General features: G+C 37.9%; 3 protein-coding genes across 11 annotated transcripts in view; 2 read left to right on the forward strand and 1 right to left on the reverse strand.

Moving 5' to 3' along the window:
* The window catches only part of LOC109856518, a 53,225-nt gene extending 50,128 nt beyond the window's left edge, over positions 1-3,097 (reverse strand). Inside the window, exon 1 of the mRNA XM_020431871.1 lies at positions 2,615-3,097. The gene's annotated coding sequence lies outside the window, so the exon portion shown is untranslated. The remainder of the gene's footprint in view (positions 1-2,614) is intronic.
* Positions 571-18,279, forward strand: LOC109856520 (ras-related protein Rab-32). Of its 7 annotated transcripts, none has more exons than XM_020431876.1 (6): positions 10,095-11,231; positions 11,607-12,101; positions 12,462-13,057; positions 14,462-14,684; positions 14,972-15,297; positions 15,661-18,279. In XM_020431876.1, exons 1-6 carry the CDS (start codon positions 10,874-10,876, stop codon positions 15,772-15,774), a joined length of 2,112 nt encoding a protein of 703 aa, XP_020287465.1. In that variant the 5' UTR covers positions 10,095-10,873; the 3' UTR covers positions 15,775-18,279. The 7 variants fall into 7 exon arrangements, with proteins under 7 accessions (XP_020287469.1, XP_020287467.1, XP_020287465.1 ...); XM_020431877.1 differs by having other exon boundaries at positions 10,098-11,093; XM_020431880.1 differs by lacking the exons at positions 10,095-11,231; positions 11,607-12,101; positions 12,462-13,057 and adding an exon at positions 571-889.
* Positions 18,280-18,376: 97 nt separating this feature from the next.
* LOC109856521 (protein brown-like) lies at positions 18,377-24,884 on the forward strand. 3 transcript variants are annotated; one of them, XM_020431885.1, is made up of 15 exons: positions 18,377-18,757; positions 18,912-18,960; positions 19,055-19,235; positions 19,481-19,679; positions 19,743-19,935; positions 19,999-20,175; positions 20,263-20,365; positions 20,443-20,664; positions 20,783-21,024; positions 21,220-21,320; positions 21,395-22,610; positions 23,323-23,703; positions 23,830-24,028; positions 24,369-24,563; positions 24,638-24,884. In XM_020431885.1, the coding sequence occupies exons 1-11, from the start codon at positions 18,619-18,621 to the stop codon at positions 21,574-21,576; spliced, it is 1,788 nt and encodes a 595-aa protein (XP_020287474.1). In that variant the 5' UTR covers positions 18,377-18,618; the 3' UTR covers positions 21,577-22,610; positions 23,323-23,703; positions 23,830-24,028; positions 24,369-24,563; positions 24,638-24,884. The 3 variants fall into 3 exon arrangements, with proteins under 3 accessions (XP_020287474.1, XP_020287473.1, XP_020287475.1); XM_020431884.1 differs by having other exon boundaries at positions 21,395-22,563; XM_020431886.1 differs by having other exon boundaries at positions 21,395-22,563; positions 24,656-24,884.
* Positions 24,885-24,913: the final 29 nt, after the last annotated feature.

Here is a 24,913-nt window from a genome sequence, read left to right on the forward strand (position 1 = left end):
ACGCGAAGCAGTACAAAGTACTGTTCAATATCTTACGTAAATATTTAAACCGATGCACTGCACGGTCTTCTCCCTCTAAGTTTCGGTTAAAATCTATAGAGTGTGTACTTACTTGTGTGACCGAAAGTTCGTCTTCCGCAGCGAGTCTACGCAAATCGGGAAAATCGGATCGCGCGTGTGTGCGACCGATCGAAAAAATGTCGAAATTTTATTACGAACGTCGTTATTTTCGAGCAATCAAGTTTCTTCGTAAAATCTTCATTAAGTTTTACTCAGACGCGGTCGTTGAAATTGTTGAATGCACATCGGACAGTGCGCAATTCCGGACGTGCACACGCGCAACATCGGAATCTTGCTTGTTGAAATAATTCAAATCGAATTCGAATTTTCTGATTGGCCGTTCGCCGCGCATCCACGACAACTTCGCGACGGATCATCGCGATTTTATCGCACCCCGTGCAGTAGCGTCACCCGCGAACACAACGGAAACTCTGTATATAATCCGATCTTGTACCGATCGATAAGTCTTCTGCGGTAGTAGCGCGCGGCGAGAAGCGACGACGGGAGACACGAGTTGTAAGATAAGCGAGCAAGGGTGGAGAGAGAAAGAGCGAAAGAGAAGGGGAGTAAGTACGGCCGTGAATGTGAAAAGAACAGGCTGTGTTACGCAATCGCGCGCGATATACCCGGTGGAGGCAGCGGCAAAACCACGCCAGCGCGCAACTCTAGTATACGTTTTGATATACGGCAAGATGGCCGGATGGGCCCTACTGTGGTGATATCGGTCGTAAGACGGTCCCATTCGCATCTGAAAAAGAAGCAACGATACGAGTCCGTTCAGCTGCAGGAGTACCGGGGTATCCGACAGAATCGTCCTGCCCGTCAAATGGTGAGTGTCGACCTGTGACAGATGATTTTCTTTTCGATTTTCGCACCGGCAAAACAACGCGCGCGTTACGTGTGCCGGCGCCGCGTCTTCTTGTGCCCGCCTTCGCGCGCTGATTTTGAAAGATCGCGACCGGTTTCCGGATCGCTTACGTTCCACATCGCGCGTTGAAAAAACATCCCGATGACGCGCGATGACATTTGAATCGTTTATTTTTTCTCGTTTTGTTTTTTGTGCGTGCGACAACTGTTTCACGCGATTCTTTGCGCGCGACATGCGCAATTCGTGTGAAATTTATATTTCGCTCGCATGCACGTACAAACGAATTCCGTGATGCGTGCGTTAAAAACGACCTCCGCGAACGATTTTACGGTTTCGATTATTACGGCGAAGATGCGCGGACATCGGCGCCTAAGTTTTTTTTTTCCAATCGCGCGGATAGAATTTAAGCAAGCATCTCTTTCGCGCTTTTTTTCGTTCGATTAGTTTAAAAAAAACAAAACAAAAAACAAAAAACAAATCGTTAACGAAGAGATCGCGAAACCGAGAGAGTGATCGACTAATATTCCTAATGGAAATTTTGTGAAGGAGAGAGAGTTATCTCGATTATTGCAACGTTGCGTAAAAACCCTAATCTACGTTGAGACACAGCGGAGAAAACCCTTGCGCGATCTCTCTTTATCTTTTAATATCGCGACACACAACGTCCTACTCTGTCAGCAAGTCCATCCACAGATACTTACCTTCAGTGTTTTTTCCGAGTGCATAGGAGTGATAAAGTTCACGATATACTATCACGACGATTAAACAGTACGTCATTGTTATCGATAGGAATACACATTATCTCTCCGATCAACACGACAACGTGTGTTTTAGTCATCTTGCCTCTTTGTGAAGCACGGATGGAAGATATACTCTTGTTTCTGGTCGTGATTATCGGGAGAGAAAATTTATCGCGGCAATGTGCATTGCTCCGATAATCTCCGTAGAGAAATTTGGTTTATCTAATCTACACCGAGGAGAAGCTAACTAACTCTCTCTGGCGTTAAGTATAAAATCTTGTTGATCCGCAAACAAAAAAAAAAAAAAAAACGATTACAGCACGAAAGCTCCCACAGACTTTGCTTCGAAAAATGCGACGCGTTATTATTATTATTATTTCTGCGAATAATTCGTAAAACCAATTCGTAACTCGTAGCGTTCGAGAAAATGCAGAATGTAAAAGGAAAAATCGAGTTGTGTGTGTGTGTGTGTGTGTGTGATTTGTAGTTATAAAGAACGTATGTGAATTATACAGATGTGTGGTAGAGAAGCTTATTAGTTTATACACAAAAAGCGAAAATACGAGTCAAGGGTATAACGTTGATGTTTATTACATTTCAGAATAAATCGTTACTCGCGGTATCGAACACAGTTTTGATCCTTTCTTTTGTCGAGTCTTTTCTCCGGTGAGTGGAAATAATAATAATAAATTGAAATATATATGAAAGAATTGTGTAATGCGGATATAAGAGATAAACAACAAAGAGACTAAAACCAAGTCGTTACTAATCGAACTGAACGTTTGCACAATTGAGTAACGAAATATTTTGAACTACATGCGTATTACAAATGTCAACAACGCTCCTGGTTTATTGGCCTTATACTTTCTCTCTCTCTCTCTTATTTAAAATACAAGCAATTAGAAATGATAAGAGTTAGTTTTAATTTAGGTCAATGTTATCTCACCTTTTGCCAAGAGCGTCGGAATAATCGGTAAATGTTATCCTATTCGACCAAACTGCCACAGTGAGTAACGTAACGTAACCGCAGTCTCGACACCTATAGACTCGATCAGAATCAACTCTTTCGTTATCCTATCCTATCGGCCCGCGTGCTTTTTTCCGTGCGATCCTCGGATTAAGCTCCGCGACTGCGGACACGATCGAGTTTCGTTTCACGATACGACCTACATTGGATCGGATTTGTGGTTTATATTTCCACGCAGAAGATACGCACGTCCTCGATCGAAGTAATAATTCTCTTTAAAAAAAAAAACAAATGCGACTGCATCGCGCAAATGTTCCTCGATCATTATGCGCGCGTAAAGCATGATTTGCGTTAGTAAAAACTTTGTTTGGATCGTTTGACAACGTTGGAACTTAAAATGACGATGATTGACAAAAATTTACTTACTAATTGGAAAATTGCAGAAACGTTACGTGTTATTTTTTATATAAAAAATTCAATATTTTTTACCTCCAAATAGTGCGCGTTGCAGCACTTCGTCAATTTTTAAAACGTTCGGAGAAGCTGGGTGAGACAAATAAACCCCGCTTCTCGTGTATTGGTCGAACGTGACCGCATCCCTGCGACATGCGGGGGTTGGTCGTAAAACTGTGTATGTAAAATGCAAGATAAGCTCCACACGCTGCTCCCCCTCTAGAGCATCTTCGATGAAGTCTTCGGCATCGATCTCTGCGCTCGGTTCTCTCAGAAAATACGGATGTAGGAATAACTGAATTATACTTTTGTCGATATCCGCGTATGAAAAACTTGTTTGCTACTGATAATCCAGAAATATATTTTTGTGATCTATCTTCGAATAAAATATAAAACGTGGTAATCGGTCTTTAAAGTGAATCGTATTGGCATATCTGTTGATAAAATAAGTGACAAATATATTGTCGACACAGTTGTTTATTCGTTATATTGTTTGCGTATTGTCGCGTAGCGTGTCATTGTTTTGTGACCTCGTGATTCGCGCGTAATCTTGGTATCTTTATTACAAAAAGTTGCTTATCATTTTTTAATAAAAGAGAAAAGATCGCAATTCTGATATAATTTCTACGTATGATAGCTAGCCCTTAGGTTTATTTATTCGGTTAGACGTATGTGCACTATTTGACGTTGTTGTTTTTCACGCAGCTGAATAATCTGCCAAGAAACTCTGCCAAGTAATTTTCTTTAAAACAAACGGAATTTTGTTCTTATACATGTCACATGTGATGACAAAAAACTGAAGTTAATAAATTAATTTGAAATTAATTTAAATTAAGTAATTAATTTTTTCAATTTTTAATTTTCACTCAAGTGAACTGCAATAATTTCAGATATTTTTTTTAGTAAAATCTGTGTAATTCTACGCAATAACTTTTTGTTTCGTTTACTTCTCTGGTTAGTTTGACTTATTTTTATTGCTGCACCATCGTTCGTGAACTGACAAATGTGTGCCGTTCCTTGGAAAAACAAAACGCTTGTAATCACCGTTGATAATCTACAGCAAACATTTGTGCCAACTCATGCATTTGTTCCCGAAAAAGTAAATGTAACATATGTAATTGAATACTTTTCACAATTTCTCTTTCTTTTATTGAAGCAAAAAGTTGTTTATAAAATTGATTATTTTTAATAAGCAACGGTGATTAATGGCTTTCTGATTACGATTTTTCTGGGGATGTGATTCTTATTTTAGATCGTATCTTTACGTGATTACATTAATCTTTTACTTCAAATCATACTTTGCTGTGTATTATCGAATATTTTCCTCAAAAACGACGTTTTATCAAGCAATTACTCGAGTCGAACGTATGTACGGCGACGATCTTTATCTTGTAGCTTGTCTCGTTATACGCGCGCGTCAAACAACGAGAAAAGGTCACGATGATAGTGTCAAAATTAACATGTTGAAACCAAAACTTCTGCACCAGATAAATCTGGACTGTAACCAGAGAGAGAGATATAGTATATCAGAATAATATAGCGTGAAGTTTCGAATCTACGTATTATATTTTTAAATCTTATAAAAATATAAATTATCTGCGCACCACGTATATAAATCATCGCACAAATCCACGTGTTACAACATAAAATTCTTAACTTTTTTTATGTACCTCTTATTTTTATATACTTATATTTAAATCGTATGCAAATTATATTACGCTCATGAATATTTATCGGCTTTGCATTTTAAGAAAATAAATTTTAAACAATGCAGACCTTAATAAAGTTTCGGTATAAAATTTCACACAAGTAGATGTGAGCTGTACCAGTAATGATATTACAATGCAAAATATTGTATGTTACACATCATGTTTGCATCACGTGAATGTGGTTTGCCTTTTCGGCTAATTTTGCGGCGTCTATATTCACTCGCCAGTAATAAAAGCAGTGATAAAAAAAGTAAGTGAATTTCATCACGTACTGATTCAATTCTTTAAAATCGTGTCGCCCCCGTCGCGTTTTCTACGAATATTTTGTCTCGAATGAGCGCTTGTTTCGCACAATCGAGTTTCTTTCACAAATTATATTTACTTCGTTCCTTAAATTGTTAATTAAATGAATTAAATCGATAGATATATAAATAAATTTTTTCTATTTTTATCGTATCGAGAAGGTAAAATTAAATCGCGCGATAATTGCGATTGACAATTAGAACATATATCTGTTTGTTAGGCGTCAGTCCGAAGGATTTATGAAATATATTGTATAACGTTTATCTCGTTTTTACACATCCGCGGTTATCACCTTACTGTCATTTGTAACTGTCCAAACACGAACGGAGATGATTATTGCCTCTAATTCCGGCTGACGTAACGTAACGCACGACTTTCCAGTTATTATTGAACATATATCGCTTGACATCGTTTAGCTACGTCTTTCCGGAGCATGTGTTCCATGTTTGTTTATTGCGTTCGTATCGAACTGGTTCATCTCAACTGGTTCGTGCATACTTAAATTAAAGTGATAATCACATCTGAATCGATCGTAAATCAATTTTGATGCAATATTTATATAAAATATTTATTACATCGCATTAAAATGCGACATAAACATCGTCGAGTTGCGTGTCCACATCCGCAACGTCGCCTTTTACACCTTGTGGTGAATGTATCACATTTCTCTTTCTAAAACACAAACGTCACGTGAAAAGGATTTTGCCGAAGGACGACGTATCTCGTACTCACGTAATCGTGTCACAAGATCGATGTAACTCGATTACAAGAGTTCAAATAAAATACCGATGATAAAACCGCGGGAAACACGTATCCCGGATCCGTTGGATGTAAACAGGTTCAACTACATTGACGTATTATTCTTACCGCACAATCGCCCCCTTCTTGCGCCTTTCTTCTGCTTCTCTTTCGAGCGAGAAGTTACGGCGAAAACACAATCCCACTGACGCAATTTCGACGTTCTCGGTATAATGGCGAAACTCGGTTTAATTTACGATAAACTAGCCGGCGCCAGTGATAACGCTAGTGATAACGATAATATTTTCACTCTTTTCTCATTTATATACATATTAAATCCTTTCATTGATGTAATCTCTCATCTTAAGGTTTCGTTAACTTCACGGCAATTCGCATAACATAGAGATCCAACATCTTTATCTTATTTTTTCTCTCCTCGCAACAGCGATAAATTAGATAGATATTCTTTATTAAACATCTATATAGAAAATAAAATGTTCCTGTAATCTGTAAAAAAATACGACGATTTTCCGGGAAGATACGCGCATGAGATGAAATACGCAGTATTAATGTCGCAGTAATAATGTAAATACAACTTTTTCATTACACACGCCGGAAGTGTGAGGTTTGCTTGTAAACTGAATAAATTTAAAACGCAATACGCGCGGTTCGTGGATGATGAAAAAACAAAAGCTTATTGAGGTCTACTTGGGTTTTTCGGTTTTTCGAAAGGTCGGTGACTCTTGACGAGGCCATGGTCCAGCCGCGTGCACAGCTCCCATTCGTCATCTCGGTAAACGCCTCTTCCGACGCCTTCTTCCTCGTTGCTCCTCGTTGCTTCGTGACGCTTCGCACGCATGTCTCGAAAACCTCGATCGTGCCTTCGAGGCGCCTAGTATTTTTTATACTCGCTCGCTCTCCGATAACATGGTAGACGATAACGTTCCGTGCTAATCCGAACCAATAAATGCTGGGACTTTGCTCTCGTGCGGCACACACTGTTCGTTACTATCGTACCCTTACGGCCAGTTCACGAAATTCTCTCCTCCGATTCTCAACGCGATCGTCTCGAAAATTCGAGAAAATATCGAACGCTTGACGCACGAAAACAAAAAAAAAAAAAAACCTAAATACACAACATCGAGGAAAGATCACAGTGTTATCTCTCAGAGCATGAATCAATATATTATACGTGTGCCGGGACAGTATATAATAAAGAACATTCTTTTCGTAGAGATATTCTATATTTGTACGTCGCGCGCGCCTCTCTCATAGACTTTTTTTTTGCTCTCACGATAAATACGCGTGCCGCGTCAAGTTGTTTCGTAGTGCAGTGCCGCAGAAAATTTGATTGTAGACTTGTAAGAGAATTTAATTCGACGAAAAAGAGAATCAAATCTCTCCGTCCAAGTTCTCGAATCGAATTATTTTCTTGGTAAGAGGATATTATATATCGATATCCGAAAGAGGATAACACATTATTGTATATAAATATATAAATTATATACAAAAAATGTTGGACCGAAACGTAGTGCTTGTGTTGCGCACGAGGCAGGAAAGAACGGAGAGGCGCTTGAGGCACAAGAAAGAGGCCAATCCGCCACCGATGGAACCACCCGCGCTTCTCTTGAACAATAATCACCTGCACCTCGATCTTAACATGAATTTTCGCGAAAATTGCAAACAGGAAGCGGTCAGAGTCGCGAGAAGGGTGAGTTGCACGTTCTCGCTCATACGCATGTATTACATCGCAACTTTCGGTCTAGTGTAAAAGTGAAATGAATTACTTTTTACACGCGTACTATCGATTGCACCGGTTATGCGCGCGTCGTAAGTAAGTAATGCTAAAAGTTCTCACGAAAGCGTTGCCCTCGCGACACTGTACATACAATTTTTCCTTGCGCGAAGCAGGAAAGAACGTTAGTTGTAATTGTGTTGGGAGATACTTTCTCTGGCGTTATTCAGATAAAATGCTATATTATCGCAGCAAGAAGATCTTGCCTCGATAGAGTAGGTCGTTACAATTAGATCAGATGTATAATTCGTCACTAACTACCGGAACGTCGACTTTACTCAGTCGATGTAACCATCGTCGTGTTGCGTCACTTGGGAAATAGAAACTTCTTCCTGTATATATATATATATATCTTTTGTGTCATGAATACTACAATGAGAATTTTAAGTTTTACAATTATATTATATTTTAACCTTTCATGAACAGACTGAGTCTCCCAGACCCACCCAAAATTTCAAAGCGATGTCTCTCTCTAATAAAAATTAGTTTTTTTTTTTTGACGCTTATATCTTCTCGAAAATACTAGGAATTTTTTTCATCGACGTAGAATCGTTCAAACTTTTGATTAAAAAACAATTGAAGAAATATTGATTGTTCGCAAAAATATTTGATTTTAAAGTCGTGTGGGTCTCACAGACTCAGTCTGTCCAACTAGTAGACGTTTTTGGAGTTTAATCCGTGAAGGATTATTTTTTTTTTTAGAACTTTCTCGTATTTTATTTTATATTTTACACTTTTATATATATATATCTCATGCTTTCTATATTTATGAACGATTTATATAATCGTATTGCACACATTTACTCTGCCAATTGAAAAATTGCCTTGTTGCCCGTGTACTTTTGTACCACCGGAAGTGTGCGCGAACATGAGGATATTCTGAATACCTGAGATCGTTGGCCACAACGCATTATATTCGTATATTCTACAACTCTCTTCTTCTTTTCTTTGCACGTCATTCTATATGCCGGCGGTTCGTGACATTTTTTACTGAATGCGACAACGCGTGTATCTCTTTGTACACGCACTCTAAAGTAGAAAAAAAAAAAAACTTGCGTCCATTGTGCGTGTGATGTAGTACATATGTAACGTAATGACTTACAAGTAGGATACGATGATCATCGATCTAGGAATCACGCTCGATGATTTTCGTCTTGCAATTGTGTTCAGAGTTATTATACCGCACGTTGACTCATTTCACGCACATTAACCGCGAACGATATCCTTAACGTTTTAATTGCAGACACAAAAGAGATACGTATCAAAATATTATATATTTCATCAAATTGCGCGCCGAGATGTGAGAAACGTAAATTATTTGACAAAAGTATATTAATTTTTAATATGATTAATATTTATTAAAATATATAAAATAAATTGATTAAGTCTTGTTTATATTTGATTTGTATCGAAATATTCACTCAATATCATAATATAAATCGAATAATAATATAAATCGAATAATTTCAATTCTAATGTTATAGCATCAAATTATTATCAAATTATTATACAATAATTAGCGATTGCAACATTATTATATAACAACATTACGTTTTACATCATGCGGAGATATATTCCAATATATGACGTAAAATGTGAGCACAATGCGGACAACGCGTAATCACGCACGACCAATTAAGATTACGGATTGAAAATAATTCTCTAATCTTCGCCGTATTAGAGCCGTATTACCGCATTATTTTCTTATCAATGGCTGATCCATCACAGTTGGCTTAATTAATTATTAGAATAACAAGGACACTGGCGGCGATTTTAATTAAAGAATCAAAAATGCGCGCCTGCAAGACGCGCAACGATAAATTCCGTCGCACAGTTTATAAATCGTTTGCGCAATAGCCTCATTAAAATTTGAAATCATCAAGAAATGAAACCACGCGTCTCCAATTTGTCGTATAATAATCGAGAATCAAAGCGTTGAATTGTCTGCGAGTTTTGTGCGCGAAACAGTCGAATAATTTTCATCGAACGACGAATTTTGTTTGAAATTTATCATCAATAACTAATAAATTTATTTGTTGGAAAATAAATCGATGATGAAACTTGCAAGCGCTATTTCGTAGAGCGTATGAGAATTTCAAATAATTTGCTTACACTCGCATCATTCACTCTTATCTTTGCATTATCGTGCAGCAGAATTTTACGTAATGTCGTGCGTGTAGCACGTAGCTCGACACCTAAAACGACTGAGAACTTGTGGTTAGCCACACACTAACGTACACACACGCGCACGAACAGAATTCGCATATATAAATCTTGCGCAGCAACGATATTGTTATGATATACAAATAAACACGTGTATATGTGCGCGTCTGCATACATTTCAAGGCAGAGATACAAAAAGCACGTATATGCTTGATGGTTTGCGTACAGATATGCACGTACACTACTTCGACCGTTGAAAAGAAGGTGAAAGAGCAGTGTGTATGCATATGGTGGGGAATACTTGCATGCCCCACCCCCTTTAGCCCTCGCATTTTTATATCAACATTAGTGCGGCTCAAGACACCGTTGGACTTGCAGTTCCTTCGTTCATCTTATATAGTTCTATCTTTCTATTTGTGCTCTAAATTCTTGTTTTATTATTCATCTTGTAAATGACAGATGATTCATCATCGATCGGCGTCCAAACGTTTTTCCTAATTTGTAGTTTACTTAGTGCAAATCGTTTTTTTTTTTTTTTTTTTTTACCTCACACTTGATAATTCAGTGCAATCGGATTCTGTGAATCTCCAAAAGACAACACAAGTGCTAAGTTCAGTGACTGTATAAAAAATAATCGTGACATATATACATATATATATATACATATGTATAAAAATTGCAATTTCTCTTCAAAATTGCTTGAGTGAAAATTCTCTACATTTTCCCCTCTTCTTTGCCACCGCGTATCATACTTTCTCTCTAGTTCTTTATTTTATAAGCTCATATCGTTCTGCACAAAGAAGAGAAGAGGGGAAGAGTCGGATTATTACTTTGTCAATCGACCGCGGTGCGACCGCTGTCCTAAGGTTTCTGCAAGCGGCTGCGAGAAGCCAAGCAGCGTTCTGGAAGCTAAGTGAGAAACGGAAAACGTTCGTACGCGCAAAACAAAATCAATCCTTCATCCCGTCATCCCTTTCTTTTCACTTTGCCGTCCCTTCGTTCACGTATCTTGCGTCGCAACGCGTGTCTTTCTTTTTTTTTTTTTCTGTGTTCTCTTTTCCCGTTTCACGACCCATTATGGATCGCAACGAGGACACGAACGAGGGCGGCAGCTCGCCCGACACGATAATCGCGCGCTCCTCGTCGGAAGAGGAGAAGCAGAAACCTTCCACGGCCAGCACTTCCGGCGAGTACGTTACCGTGGGTGATAGCAGCTCCAGTCTCGACACCCTGACCAGCGGCAGCGGCGGTGTCGCGATTCTTTCGTCCAGCGCGAACACGGACGACCGGAAGCGAGGTAAATTCGGCGCGTTCAAGAGCAGCTTCCGCGAAGGCAGTTTGTTCAAGATTAGGAGGAAAACGCGCGAGATCAGCGGCGAGGCGGACGCGGAACAAGATGACAAAACTCCGAAGAGACAGATAGAGGATGACACAGGTTAACCCCACGATCGCGACACGTTACGTGAGATTGTACACGGACGAGAAATACGCGACGAGAAAATACGCGAATCGGATTTTTTTTTTTTTTTTTTNAAAAAAAAAAAAAAAATAAGCGTGAAGTGTGAAAAATCTTGGCGACTGAGAGCTGCTTTGTTTGTTGTGAGTGATTATTTGAATATTTAAAGAAAGTGAAAATACTTGATTTCTTTTTTTTGTTTTTTTATTTTTTTTTAGTTCTTTAGGTTTTTTTTTTTTTTTTTTTTGACATATTTTTAATTCTTAAAAAAAACAAAATTATCTTTGCTTTCGGAAATAACTTCTTTAAAAGCTGAATTATTTTTCTTGACTTTGCCCGTCCTCTTCTCTTCAGAGATATCTCGTCAGCAATTGCAGCCACTCGAACACGAGGAGACTAAATCGATTTCGGAGGCTAAATCCTTCGACGCGTCTTCGGCCGCGGCTTTGAAGAAGAAGAAAAAGAAGTCGCATTCATTGGTACGCAAATTGAGCTTAAATAAATTCCGTCTGTCGTCGGAACAACAACAACAACAACCACAACCACAACCACAATCACAACCACAACAACAACAACAACAACAGGAAATACGTCACACACCGGAAGGTGGGGATAGCAGTCGCTCGCAGAGTCAATCATCGCAAGAATCGCCCATTCATTCGTACAGTTCGAATGTAAGAACTGCGGTGAAGAAGGGGCAGGATAACGACGGCCTGGAGAGGGAAAAGGAAACTAAGGGGGAGCTTGCGAAAACAGAAAAGCTACTCGAGAAATCGACAAAGACTGTTACTGTAGTGCAGCGCAAAACGCCGTCGTTGACCATCAAGAGCTTTACATCCGTCGAGCAGGGTGAGCCTTGGATGCTACGGGAACGCTGATAGAACTTGCAAACTAAAAAGACGAAAGATTTTGCAACAATTAGTTTCGTCTTGCTTTGATGCTTAAATACGCTGATCTACTTATTCTTAGATTTTATTTGTTTTATTTTTATTTTTATTTTTATTTTGACCTCGTTGCTTTTGTAGACATCTATTATTGTTCTTGCTTGCACGGAGATCTATCATCTTTTTTCGTAGCCCACCCACTCGCCCAATAATCCACTCTGCTATTATTTGCAAAGTACTGTAGCCGGCGTCGTAACATTTTTTCCATTAAATTGGTCGAGAAAAGCGATCGACGACGTGTATTCGAAATTTCTCGCTTGCGCAGACATTGAGCAACATTCGCAGCAAGAAAAACCGGACAACTTATCGCGTTCCGACGCGCCATGCAGCTCGACGTTACCGTACGCGTTGTCGAAATGGCCGGAACGTAGCGAGACGATGAGACTTATGGATGATGTTGTGGCCAAGCGAGACAAACTGAAGACCAAGTCCAGCTCCGATTCCCTCGTGTCGTCGAGATCGTCGCCGGTTGAAGTTCGTCGCAAGTTGTCGTTGTTGGAGGAGAAACGAGCGATCTTTCAACGACGATATTTCGATACCTCGTCGAGCGAAAAGCAAACAGACGACACGCTCGATACAGTGATTAACGTCGATAACGACAACCGACAATTAAGCACTGCCGACAACGAGGCCTCTGAAGATTTTCCCGAACGGGGGCGGGAAAAGGAGAAAAAGAAACGAGCTCGGCAGATCAGCGTGAGAAACTTCGATACGTTTTCCACCATCGAAGGCACCTTCGACGAGGAATCGACAAAGGTGTTGGGTTACCTGGGAGGAATCGACGAAGATCTCACAGAAAGCTACAATTACTCGAGATTTCACGCCGCCATGGCACCTATCGTGGGAGATCAGAGTGACAAGGTGAGACTCACATTGGAGTGAAGACGTCGCGCTGATCGAGTTGTTCTCGCACTAACGCTACATGTTTTACGGCATTGAACAGCAATATCGAATTGCGAATCTCTCTCGACAAAAAAAACACACGAGTGCATATGTGTACAGGTTGATATCGTGTTGGAAACACGATAGTCCATTGCGCATTGACGTGCTCGCGGATGTAATTTAGTTCACCGCGAACTTCTGTACAATCGGATATCAATTAAAATCGAAAAACCAAATTTCAAAGTTATCTTGAGATCTGAATTTGAAAACCTCTGAAAAAAAAAAAAAGAAATGTGATGATATTGTGACTATATCTCTATGTCTCCATTCATAAATAATCGACTTACTTAGGACATGTTGATATTCTTATTGGTGTTAGATGAGAGGAATGCATTTGGAAAGGTTTTTAATTCTATGACGTGTAGATACGTGCCATATACCTGCGGTATGTTCCTGATACTGATACGCGCATTCGTTTTTGTCTCTCTTTAGATCTCGTATATATATATATATATCTTTGTGCGTCTCAAGTTACGTGGTTCTCTATCACACGCCGCACCTATTGAGAGAAGAAGAAAAAAAAAGTGTGTGTGTTAACGCATAACTGATCACAGAGGTGATCGGATAAATTAATTAAAAACAAATCAGTTTATTTCAAAGGTTTAACGATTAAAATATCAAGTGGAAGAAACATTGAGAGAACTTCCCTCCACAACCGATCGCGGTTATATTCGGGTTGTTGATAATAACACATTAAGATGCAAAAGACTTATTGTATTTATAGTTCACTTGTGCGCGATCCCCCACATTTGCACCCGAGGATAACCCTCTGCTACACGTGAGTCACTCGTTCATTTCGCTAGCGCGAGCTGCACCAGCGTGATCGTTTTGCGAGAAACACGCAAAGATCGTTAGATAGTTTTATTGATCGCTCGTTGATTAATATAGATATGGACGTGGAATTGAACATCTGGCGAAATTTAGAGGCGCTCGATTTCGGAAAGTGGAAGGTACAACCGAAAGATTGGAAGTGGCAGAGGGTTCGTGTGTCTCGCAAGTGTTTTTGCATTTATATAAAATCAATCTGTAAATGCATCCGTTCTAACATTAATCATCATCGAATTATTTTAATTAGTGACTAATAATTTATATGTGTATTTTTTTATTTTTTTATAATTAATAAAATGTATAATTTGTTAGAAATCTTTGTATCGAGTTAATTCTCTCTTATCTTGATGAGAGTGGAGAGAAGAACGGACGATGTGAGTGCGTCATTATGAACGTAATTCTAAATATATATCCTAAAAGAAAATCTTTAGATGTGTGTGTGAGAGGAGAACATAAAAGATATGCTTATATTATTTTTTTCTTTTATTGTTTCAGTCGTCGAATAATGCATCGAGTCCCGCGGTAGAGAAACGGGAGCATTTGTACAAAATACTAGTGATCGGCGAGCTTGGAGCGGGAAAAACATCTATCATCAAGCGATACGTTCACCAATTCTTCTCGCAACATTATCGCGCAACGATTGGCGTCGACTTCGCGCTCAAAGTGCTAAACTGGGATCCACAAACTATCATCAGACTGCAGCTATGGGATATCGCAGGTCAGTCGTAATTCATTCACATTTTCTTTGGATCCATAATAAAACGAACATAATACTTCATGACATGACTGATTAACATTTTAATATTCTACTTGCGTCACACTTTCCCCTGTTTACTCACTGACGACACTGAAAAACATACTTCAGATATCTCAAGTGGCTCGGAAATTAAATTTAATATGTTCGTTTAAAATAACATCTCGAGTCGTAGAACTTTGTGTACAATATTAAATCTATTATCTTTGCTGCACTCTTCAATCAATTTGCGCAACTTGTTTATCACACAGGTCAAGAAAGATTTGGAAACATGACTAGAGTTTATTACAAGGAAGCCGTAGGTGCCTTCATAGTATTCGACGTGACGAGAAGCGCGACGTTGGACGCGGTAGTGAAATGGAAACAAGATCTCGATTCAAAAGTTCAACTTCCTGACGGATCGCCGATACCGTGCGTGTTGCTTGCGAATAAATGCGACCAGCAGAAAGAAGGTCTTGTCAATTCGCCCGCCAAGATGGACGAGTACTGCAAAGAAAAGAATTTTGCCGGCTGGTACGAAACCTCAGCGAAAGAGAATATCAACATCGAAGAAGCAGCCAAATTTCTCGTTAGCAAAGTAAGAGATATTTCATTTGCTATTTTTATACAGCTTTATCTTTCTTTCTACCTCGCAAACAATTCAAAATTATGCAATTGCTTACGTCTGTTGCTTGTGCGTGACGTTCGGCGAATTAATCGTCGACGACTGTTGCGTCAAAGATGAGGAGATGATCGACTTATGATACATGACATTAATTAATCGTATACATATATTATAAAATCTAATCAGCATTGTTGACATCTGCATGTCAAATTTCTGATAGAAAGAGATTATCTGTTTTGCTCGCGTACGATATCTCAATATAGATATTGTCTCTTTTAGGTGTTAATAATAAAAAATAAAATAAAAAATAAATAATTTATAAAATATTTGCTTCAGATACTTCAGAACGATCAGCTTATAAGAGGCAACGGCGCTCAAGACCAAGCGGATAACGAACGATTCGTGTTGAATCAGTCACCAACAAGCTCCAAAAAATCCTGCGGCTGCTGACGAAGAGGCAGTTTGTCGAATTTAAGATTGAACTTATGTTCGCAATTGTCCGTTAAATGTCAACGCATTTTCGTGGATGTCATGAATACAGTAATGCGTTTTTACATCTTGTCGTTTTTCGCAATAGAAAGCGTCTGCTTGTTCTCGAGTGCGAGAATATGTTCGTTAACATTTCTTCGGAAATTATTTGAACCTGCCTGTACGATTTGTTTGGTGTTTCTCTCCGAACAAACAACTCTTTAACTAGCTTCATAGATATACAGTATAAAGAGCTATGATTTAAGGAGAGATATGTAATAGCGTAAAGAGTTTCTAAATATTTCTATGAGCACACAATGCTTGAGATGCATAATGAACATGACTTTGAAAGTTACCGCCATCATTACTCTTTAATAAAAAAAAAAACTGATACACTATTGTGCAACCGCGATATAGATCATAACCGTGAAACGATCTTTTATCGGTTTTGCCTTCCATTACCGTGATATAATGCATAGAATATATTTATACATTTATATTGACTTAAGTGAACACTAGAGTATAATGAAAATCTCGACTTAAGTCGTGCGAACGCGAGAAGCTTTCCTCTTCAAGTATTTAAACTTGTCTCATACAAGACAAACACTTGTTTCACTTTTGCATTTTATTGCACATATGGAACTATTGAACTAATGCACGAGTAGATTTATATGTGTTGTGGTAAAAGCGCAAAAATAAATTAGAAAATTCAAAGCCCTCGGTAACGCTCTTACATGCTTTCGCAAAAGCATACTTTCGCAAGTTCAAATTAATGTAATGAATTTTAAGCTTTTACTGTAACATATATAAAACAAACTACTTACATTTTTCGCCCGAAATCAATGACTGATCTTACAGATAAAGATCGTTTTTAGTGTCATTAGCAGTAAGAATGTTACCGTGTTGTAGTTTATGTAAATCGTAATATTTATATGATTACTTGAATAATGCAACTGATGTATTGCAATCCGATAAAAATACGTTAGGTAGTGGTTTTTTTTTTACTTCAATTTTCTTATTACATCATGTTGGCAGTAACACTTTTTATCCATTTCATTAATCGTACATGCATGTTTACTTCACTGACTAAATTATGTTATCGACAACATTGTGCCTTTGTTCGCACAATTGCAGCTACTAATTACTCGAGGTAGCTGATTGTAATTAAAGCGTCACGTTGCGTCCAATGGTCGTTTTATATGATACACGTTCAAATCTGCAGCACGCGAGGCTGTTTTCGTGCCAGATTGCATTGGAATTCATCAATCGTGATTTGGAATTTGAAATATCGTCGCGATGCTCGCGCGTGAGAATCTAGTACGAAGAAAAGCATCGTATGCTGCAGGCTTTAAAACAGATTATTGACGGTATATTTACAACGTTTTGATTGACACGTTCACGATAAAACTGTAGCAGCAGACAAAAAAAAAAAAAAGGAACGAGAATATTTCAAGAACGATAGTTTGCTTCGCGATGTCAGAACTTGAAAGAACGTTCTTGATACAGGTTTACATATGTAGAGAGACATGCGTTTTACGTAAGTATGTTGAGAATATGTATACATTACACTGTAAATAACGCGTAGATTTTAACATTATAATGACCTTTCTCATTTTTCGAGCGATGTTGGCATGTTTGCACTTTTATACATAGAGTATATATATAATGCGGATTTCTAAAACGTATTGCTATAAAACAGAGAACATTTGTAGATATAATATAATGGATGTTCCCGAAAAAAAATAGAAAACGTGTGATCATGTGGGATTATATGTACATCGGTCGGGTATGTGTGGTTTTATATATCAGGGGCAGCGAACTGGCGGCTCACGTGTCTCTTTCTGTCACTTACGTGTCGTGCTTGTGACTCGCGGCGACAAAGAAGTTAGCTGCCTCTGTTGTATATGATTTTATTTAAGCCAGATTTCACGTAATCGTGGAAAATCCAGAGACTTTGAGGGCCTTGGGCTAACACTGTCTACCTGTTCCAGTAGTTGGAATTATTTTTAGAGCAAAAAAAAAAGTTGTTTTTGCCGTTTATTTTTGACCGCAAAGGGACCCTACCCATTTGACTGTGCCAGTACTTGGAATTATTTTTATTGCAAAAAAAAAAAAAAACAGTTGGTTTTGCCGTTTATTTTTGACCACGAAGAGACCCTTTGATTGAACGGGGCCCCGGGTTGCAGCCCATAAATCCGCCTCTGGGAAAATCAAATTCAAAATTTGGCGCGATCTGATCACTTGTATATAATCTTATATGATCATATTGTGTTTCTATTTTTTCTCGGGTTATTTTGAACATATGTGTGTGAAGAGAAAGAGAGAGAATTATGAACATAACCGATATTATATCATCTTATTATTATTTATAACAATAATAATAGCAATACAATGTTTGCCTACTTTTGACTCTTCTTTTGTATAGACGCAATGATATACATGTAAGTACAAAAAATATATTTAAATGTATTTGTTTATACACCAGAATATTATGTGTATTTTGATGTTCTCCTCATTACTTATATTTATACACATCGTGTTTTATTAATATCATCAATCTTTTCTTCCATATTTATTCTATCTTAGAAAGTAGTAATGACACACTTTACTGTTACAGTTCGAAGCAGTAGTAAGATCTAATTACTATAATCCTACCTTATAAATATGTCCTGGGTTTTGTAGATAACAAAGATAAGAAATATTAAAAAAAAAAAATAGAGCGATAGCGAACATTTATATATCTGTCAAGTACAACGCGAGATTTCAAACACACTTTCGCATTAAGTTAAGAAGTTTCTTTTGCGAGAACGAGAGATAAAGTGAGAAATGACTTCTGAACTTCTGCAACTTTGTTGGGAGAACTTGACCGTAACCGTGTCAATCGAAGACGACAAGTGTTCGAAAAAATTTTCGTCCAGATTTTCACGTAGAAAATGTGTAAAACCGCTTGATATACTAAGAAAAGGTAATTGTTTTATCAATATTAAAAAAAACTTTGTATAAACTTACTTAACGATATCGATCGTAGTTTTTTTTTTTTCATGATTCTTCGAGAACAACGAATATTATTTCCTTCTGTTAATAGTTATTAAAAATTAATAATAGTTTTTTTTCTTTAGTATCCGGCTACGCGGAACCTGGTAATATGTTTGCTATATTAGGACCGAGGTATCAAAAACAAATATTACATACACTATATGTAGTTTACTCATTAGTCCGCGAGAGAGTGTTACCAAGGAGAAATGTATATATCTGTTTTCAGTGGTGCCGGTAAAACTATGTTTCTTGCTGCTTTGGCAAGAAGACTTAAATTAACTTCGGGCGAAGTGAAAATAAATGGGTATAATGTTTCTAAAGAAACGATGATGGAAGTATCAAGCTACATGCCGCAATTTGACGCTCTGCCTTCTGCGCTCACGCCGAAGGAATATATGTTGTTTACGGTACGAAAAGGAAATATTTTGTTGCATAAAGTGTTAATATAACGCCGTTAAACTTGAATAATTTTGACTATCAAAGAGAGAAATACACGAATAAAATTTATTTTAATCATTTTTGTTGATTTTTTTATTTAATATTGTTTTTTAATTTTTCTAAATAAAATAAGATACTCGCAATTTTAAAGAAAATTTTGCAATAGAGATTATAGATTGATGTCAAGCTCATGTGAAGAGTGATGTTTCTTTAGTGTGCCCTGAAAATAGGAAATAGTTGTAGAGTGTCGCGAAGAAAATTCTTTGGAGAAGAACTTCTGCGCAATCTTGGATTGCACGATTGCGGCGATACGGTGATTTCAAAGTTATCCGGCGGTGAAAAGAAGCGTTTATCCTTGGCCGCGGAATTGGTGACAAAACCCAAAATACTCTTTTTAGACGAGCCGACCACAGGTGAGAATTAAAATTGTCGCTTTCGTCTACAATTTGTGTTGATTATTATTGCAATATATTCAGGTTTGGATACTTTTGCCGCGACATGCGTCGCGGAATCGTTGAAACTGATCGCCTCGAGAAACACCATAGTGTTTTGCACGATTCATCAGCCGGGTATGTCAATATACAGCATATTCAGTCACGTGATATTGATGGCCGATGGAAAATCGGTATACTTCGGCACTCGGGAACGCGCCACGGAGTTTTTCGAAAGGTAAACAACATTTCTGGATAAGCAGTGAAGTTGCGCGACAATAACGATGAGATGTTTGCGCAGCCAGAATTATCGCTGCCCGGCGAACTACGACGAGTCCGAATATTACGTGAATATTCTGTCACGTCGGAACTCGACACATCGCGATAGCGAACAACTGTGTCAAGCGTTCTCGCGATCGCTGCTGTCAAAAATTCCCGCAGTCGAGTGCGCTCCAATGTTTCATGCCGCTTCTCAAAAGTACGCTTCAGTAGGAATTTTTCAAAGAAGTTTTTCCATTTTTAACATTATTATTTATATTTTTTAATTTAATTATCTTGATCGCAGGAAGTCAGGATGGTTCGTGCAATTTTATTGGCTGTCCTGGAGAATGTTTCTGCAAAGTAAAAGAACAGCTTTCGATAATTGGATCGCATGGTTTTCTTATTCTGTAATAATAGACAAATTACGTAAACTTACGAACTTAAGCCACAAATTGAGATATTGAAACGGATTATGATCTTGCAGCTTTCTATTATCTTTATTAGTATCTATTTTACTGGCATCGACTCGTCGACACAAAACGGAATACAAGGCGCTCGAGGCGCTTTGTACATGACGATCTCCGAAATTGTTTTCACGATCGTCTATTCCGTTCTTTACGAATTGCCTGGTGAACTCGTGCTTTATCTTCGCGAAAATACCGTGTACGCACCTGGACCTTATTACTTCGCAGTAGTTCTCGGTTTGGTATGCGATTTAATAAATCACGTAAAAAAAAAAAAAAAACAGAAGTTAACTAAAACCAGATTATATAAATTTTCTGACAAAATTATCATCGAGTAAAAAAAAAAAAAAACTGTCTTAGATACCCAAAACAACATTTAAAGCCCTTTTGTTCACGCTCGTGATGTATTTCATACTGCATTCGGAATTTCAACTGCTCGATGTTCTCTTATATTGTCTCTGTACGACAACAGCGGCAGTTTGCGGCACCGCGTATGGTCTGATAATGTCCAGCTGGATCGTCGACATTGAAATTCTGACAACTGTAATGATACCGCTCGATCTGCTGTTTCTTCTTATGGCCGGCATGTTCTATAATCTTTGGTACATATCTTATTAATGGGTAATATACATTATGTTTTTATGATGAATATAACTAATATAAACACATATCTATTAATATATATATATATATATAATTAATATACGTATGTTTTTATGATAAATTATTTAAAGTGATAGTTTGTAATTGTAGTAAAAACCAATATAGTTGAGTTTGTATTATATTACTTCCACCAGCACTTTGCCGAACTATTTGCTCTACTTGAAATATTTCTCGATATTTTACTACGCCAACGAAGCCATTTCGATAGCATATTGGTCAGAAGTAAAGAATATAGGTAAGAAATGACAACGTGTTGTATGTACAAACGTTTTATCAATATTTTAATCTTATTTTTTTTTTGTTTTTTAGATTGTCCAGTAAACTACAGTTTGCCTTGTTTGTTGAACGGAACAGAAGTTTTAACGGAATACGGGTATAATGAGGAAAACTTCTGGTTCGATATCACCGGATTATTGCTTCTAACAATTCTGATGAACATTTTTGGATATTTCGGTACAAAAAGAAGAAGGACATTGAAGTCAATTATTTAGTTCGGAGAAAAGTAATCGATAAGTTTATATTATAAAACGACTGTAAAGTAAAATACAAATCTTGATTATTCACTAATTTTTTTTAACACAGTTTCAAAATTTTGTTAATACCGCATATTTATCATGCCACAAATTCAAATAATCATAATATTTTGTTCATTCACGTCAGCAAATTGTGTTTTCGCTCGAGCAGTTAAACTACCGTTTTTTCGAGCAACCTAATTTCCACATGTGCAACTAATTTATCTGTTACATAAACCAGCTGCAAAAATAATGTAAAAAAAAAAAAAAAACAAGAAGAGAAAAACTATAAACAGTAATTACGGTTGCGGCAAAGCGGAACGTTTTTTTTTTTTGTTAGTTCTCCTCAACAAAAAGGCAGAAACGAGAAAACGCTGTTGTTTCTGAAATGTGTCTGTGTCGCTAATAAAGAATAACTGATTCTGTGAAGAAACGACGAGAAAAGACAGCAAAAAAAAGTTTAATTTAACTAATTATGCGGTTCTTTTTTATCATCTTCCGTTCTTTACTACTTTTGCAAATTTTTAAAAAATATTCTCAAGTTTATATAACAACGTTGCAAAGTAAAAATTAAGGTAATCGCTCTTTTTTTTTTTTTTTTTCGATCGATTGTGTTAGAACTAGGAGTCGAAAACAGCAAAGAAACGGGACGACGCGCGCGAAGACATGCGCCCAAAAGAGTGGGGGAGATCTGCCGCAATCGCAATAAAACGATGAAAATATTGGAATCGGCGCAATATGATTTCACGACGGGTCGCGAAATGAAACGAAACAATGTTTGCGTTGCGCGGAACCGTCGAATATTCCTCTCTCGTTCTCATCTCATCCTCTCTCACCTCTCTGGCCGCGCTGCGAGTCGAGGATTTGTTAATATTGAGCGCGTTCTAGCTAGTACAGTGCCAAAATGGCCGGCGTTTAGTCGTCCCTTAGTTTGGGTTTAAGTCGACCTTATTCTCCCACAGTCTGGTAACATCAAATTATCTCGTTGCTCGCGTCTGGTCAAATCGTTTCACGTACACAAAGTTTGTTAACATATTTTCCGTTCAGAAAACATAATATAATACATATATATATATATATTATTTATAAAAAAAAATATTATTTACAAAAAAATTGTATAGTTACGAATAAAAAATTACAATGTGTTTTTTCGTAAATAGAAAATTTTGCAATTGTAAAATTAACTGAACTTATCGCAAACAAACCTTTCTTAGCTTGAATACTAATTTTTTAAACATTATTTTCGCGTTAGCAAACAGATTACACAAAAATGACTAAGCGCATAGATAACGTACTTCGGGTATGGGAATATTTATGTACACGTAGGTTATCGGGCAGATGTTCGAACTCGATCAGTACTTACTCTCTTATCGACAAACCCAAACGACGATTTTCGCGGCACTCGGTAGACAATTAATAGTGACGCGCCGGTATAGCAACTAAACAGCTGACTGTTCTAAAACCGCGCTTAACCTTTTGACTTCGTAGGACGCCTATAGGTGCTCGGTGAGATATGTTTCTCTCGGTGCGCGTAGAGCGCCTTTAGGCGTTCGATGAGAGATGGTCTCTTGATTGATGCGTGGAGCATCGTTCGATTGGCGCGTTTTTGTTTCTAAGAGTCCAACAGTCAGGAGGTTAAACAAGCAAACGCGAGGCCGCCGAAACAGCGGCGAATCGGAGTGCGCGTGTACAAGCCTATATATATATATTTGTATTTTCCCGTAGATCGGCGTGGATTAACTTCAAATCAGAGAGACGGAAGTCAGTGTTGGCAATCGAAGCCGCGCGCAAAGCTAATCCGCGATAATAATAAAAGACACAATGTCGGAAGCGACTACGGTGCTTCTGAGGAAGAGGGAAAGAACGCAGAATTGGATCCCGGAAGAGAAGAGCGTACTGTTCGCTCTCATCAAGCATCACATTAATGCGATCGAGAACAAGAAGATCGACGCCGCCGCGTCCGCGATGAAATCCTTCGCCTGGCAGCAGATCTACTGCGCATTTCGCGGTCGATTCTCGACGGATCGGGATATCACTCGTATCAGGGAGCAATGGCGAAGAATGAAGGCGCAATCCAGAATGGAGATGTACACGTTTGCCGAAAAGGTGCCCCCTCATTCGGATTGTTTATTTTTTTTTTTGGAGCGGCGGAAACACTTTGTTGTTAGTTTTTTAAATTTCTTTGTGCTCTCTTTCTCTCTCTCTCTCTCTCTCTCTCTGCCTCTCGCGCAGGTGCGAACTCTGGGACCGGAAGCGGCCGCGAAATCCCGTCCTTCGAATCTATCGATCGAGGTGTGGAGATTGATGGAGAATATAAAACGAAACGACGGCGAGACCGATCGTTCGGATGACAGCAGTCAGGATAATGAAAATCCGGTGAATCGGACGACAATACATGCTATCCTGGATAAATTACTGACAGAAGCATTAGGTTTTTGAAAAGAAATTCTCTTTGTTTTTAGTTTTATACATATCGTAGTTTTTTCTTTTTTTATTTTATCGTGCTGTTTTAATAAGTTTTAATAAAAACTGTTTATTATGATATATCTGACGGTTAATTACTCTCTTATTAATTACTTATTGAAAATTGCTGTAAATTTTCCGATCAATCAAAATCTTTTTTTTTTTTTTTATATTTAAAGAAGAACGCTTTCTTTTTGTCTCTTCTTTTTCTCGTAAAGTAAATTTTATTTCTTTAAACGTTCGATAAATATTTTTAATTTTTATCGTATAAATTTTCAAAATCAAAAGTATAAAAACGATTTATTTAGCAACAGACCACAATATTAAAATCGAGGAGAATAATGACATGGAGGACGAAAACAGCAACAGTGAAATGTCGCAAAACCAGCCCGATGACGTCTCGCCTCAAAAGCGTTCGAGGATCATGGAAAACAAGCCTGTGGATCTTGCGGAACAAAAAAGTGCTTGTCCGGACAGCGTGTCGACGTCTCATATTGACGATGGTATTCGCTGTATTGCCTCAAATTCCTTTGGGAATCAAATACATTCTAGACGTAGAATCATTTTTTACAAACAGTCGAACACTGCGACCTAGCGACGGAGTTATCTTCCGCTTCCATGGCCTGTCCGACTATTTCCAACAAAAATAAGTGGCTTCAGCGGGAGATGTGGATATTCAAATCCACTCAACGCGAGCACGAGATTAAACTAAAGATGTTAAATATCGAGCTTGAGCGCGCGAATTTGCAGAGACAAGCTGCCATCAACGAGCTAAAAACATCGGAAATTAAGAGACAGTTGATGGAAGATCAAGCTTCCGATTATTACAGGTAAAATTTATGTAATATATCTT

The sequence above is a fragment of the Pseudomyrmex gracilis genome, unplaced genomic scaffold, assembly GCF_002006095.1.
Source record: "Pseudomyrmex gracilis isolate BER0280 unplaced genomic scaffold, ASM200609v1 scaffold_121, whole genome shotgun sequence".
NCBI lineage: Eukaryota > Metazoa > Arthropoda > Insecta > Hymenoptera > Formicidae > Pseudomyrmex > Pseudomyrmex gracilis.

Bases quoted from the DNA above. Each gene is read 5' to 3' on its own strand.
- LOC109856521 (XM_020431885.1), top strand. From the start codon at position 18,619: ATGACTTCTGAACTTCTGCAACTTTGTTGGGAGAACTTGACCGTAACC. The intron at 18,961-19,054 runs GTATCAAAAACA...ATCTGTTTTCAG, and splicing joins TTTGCTATATTAGGACCGAG to TGGTGCCGGTAAAACTATGT. The intron at 19,936-19,998 runs GTAAACAACATT...ATGTTTGCGCAG, and splicing joins GCCACGGAGTTTTTCGAAAG to CCAGAATTATCGCTGCCCGG.
- LOC109856520 (XM_020431876.1), top strand. From the start codon at position 10,874: ATGGATCGCAACGAGGACACGAACGAGGGCGGCAGCTCGCCCGACACG. The intron at 11,232-11,606 runs GTTAACCCCACG...TCTTCTCTTCAG, and splicing joins ACAGATAGAGGATGACACAG to AGATATCTCGTCAGCAATTG. The intron at 14,685-14,971 runs GTCAGTCGTAAT...TTTATCACACAG, and splicing joins GCAGCTATGGGATATCGCAG to GTCAAGAAAGATTTGGAAAC.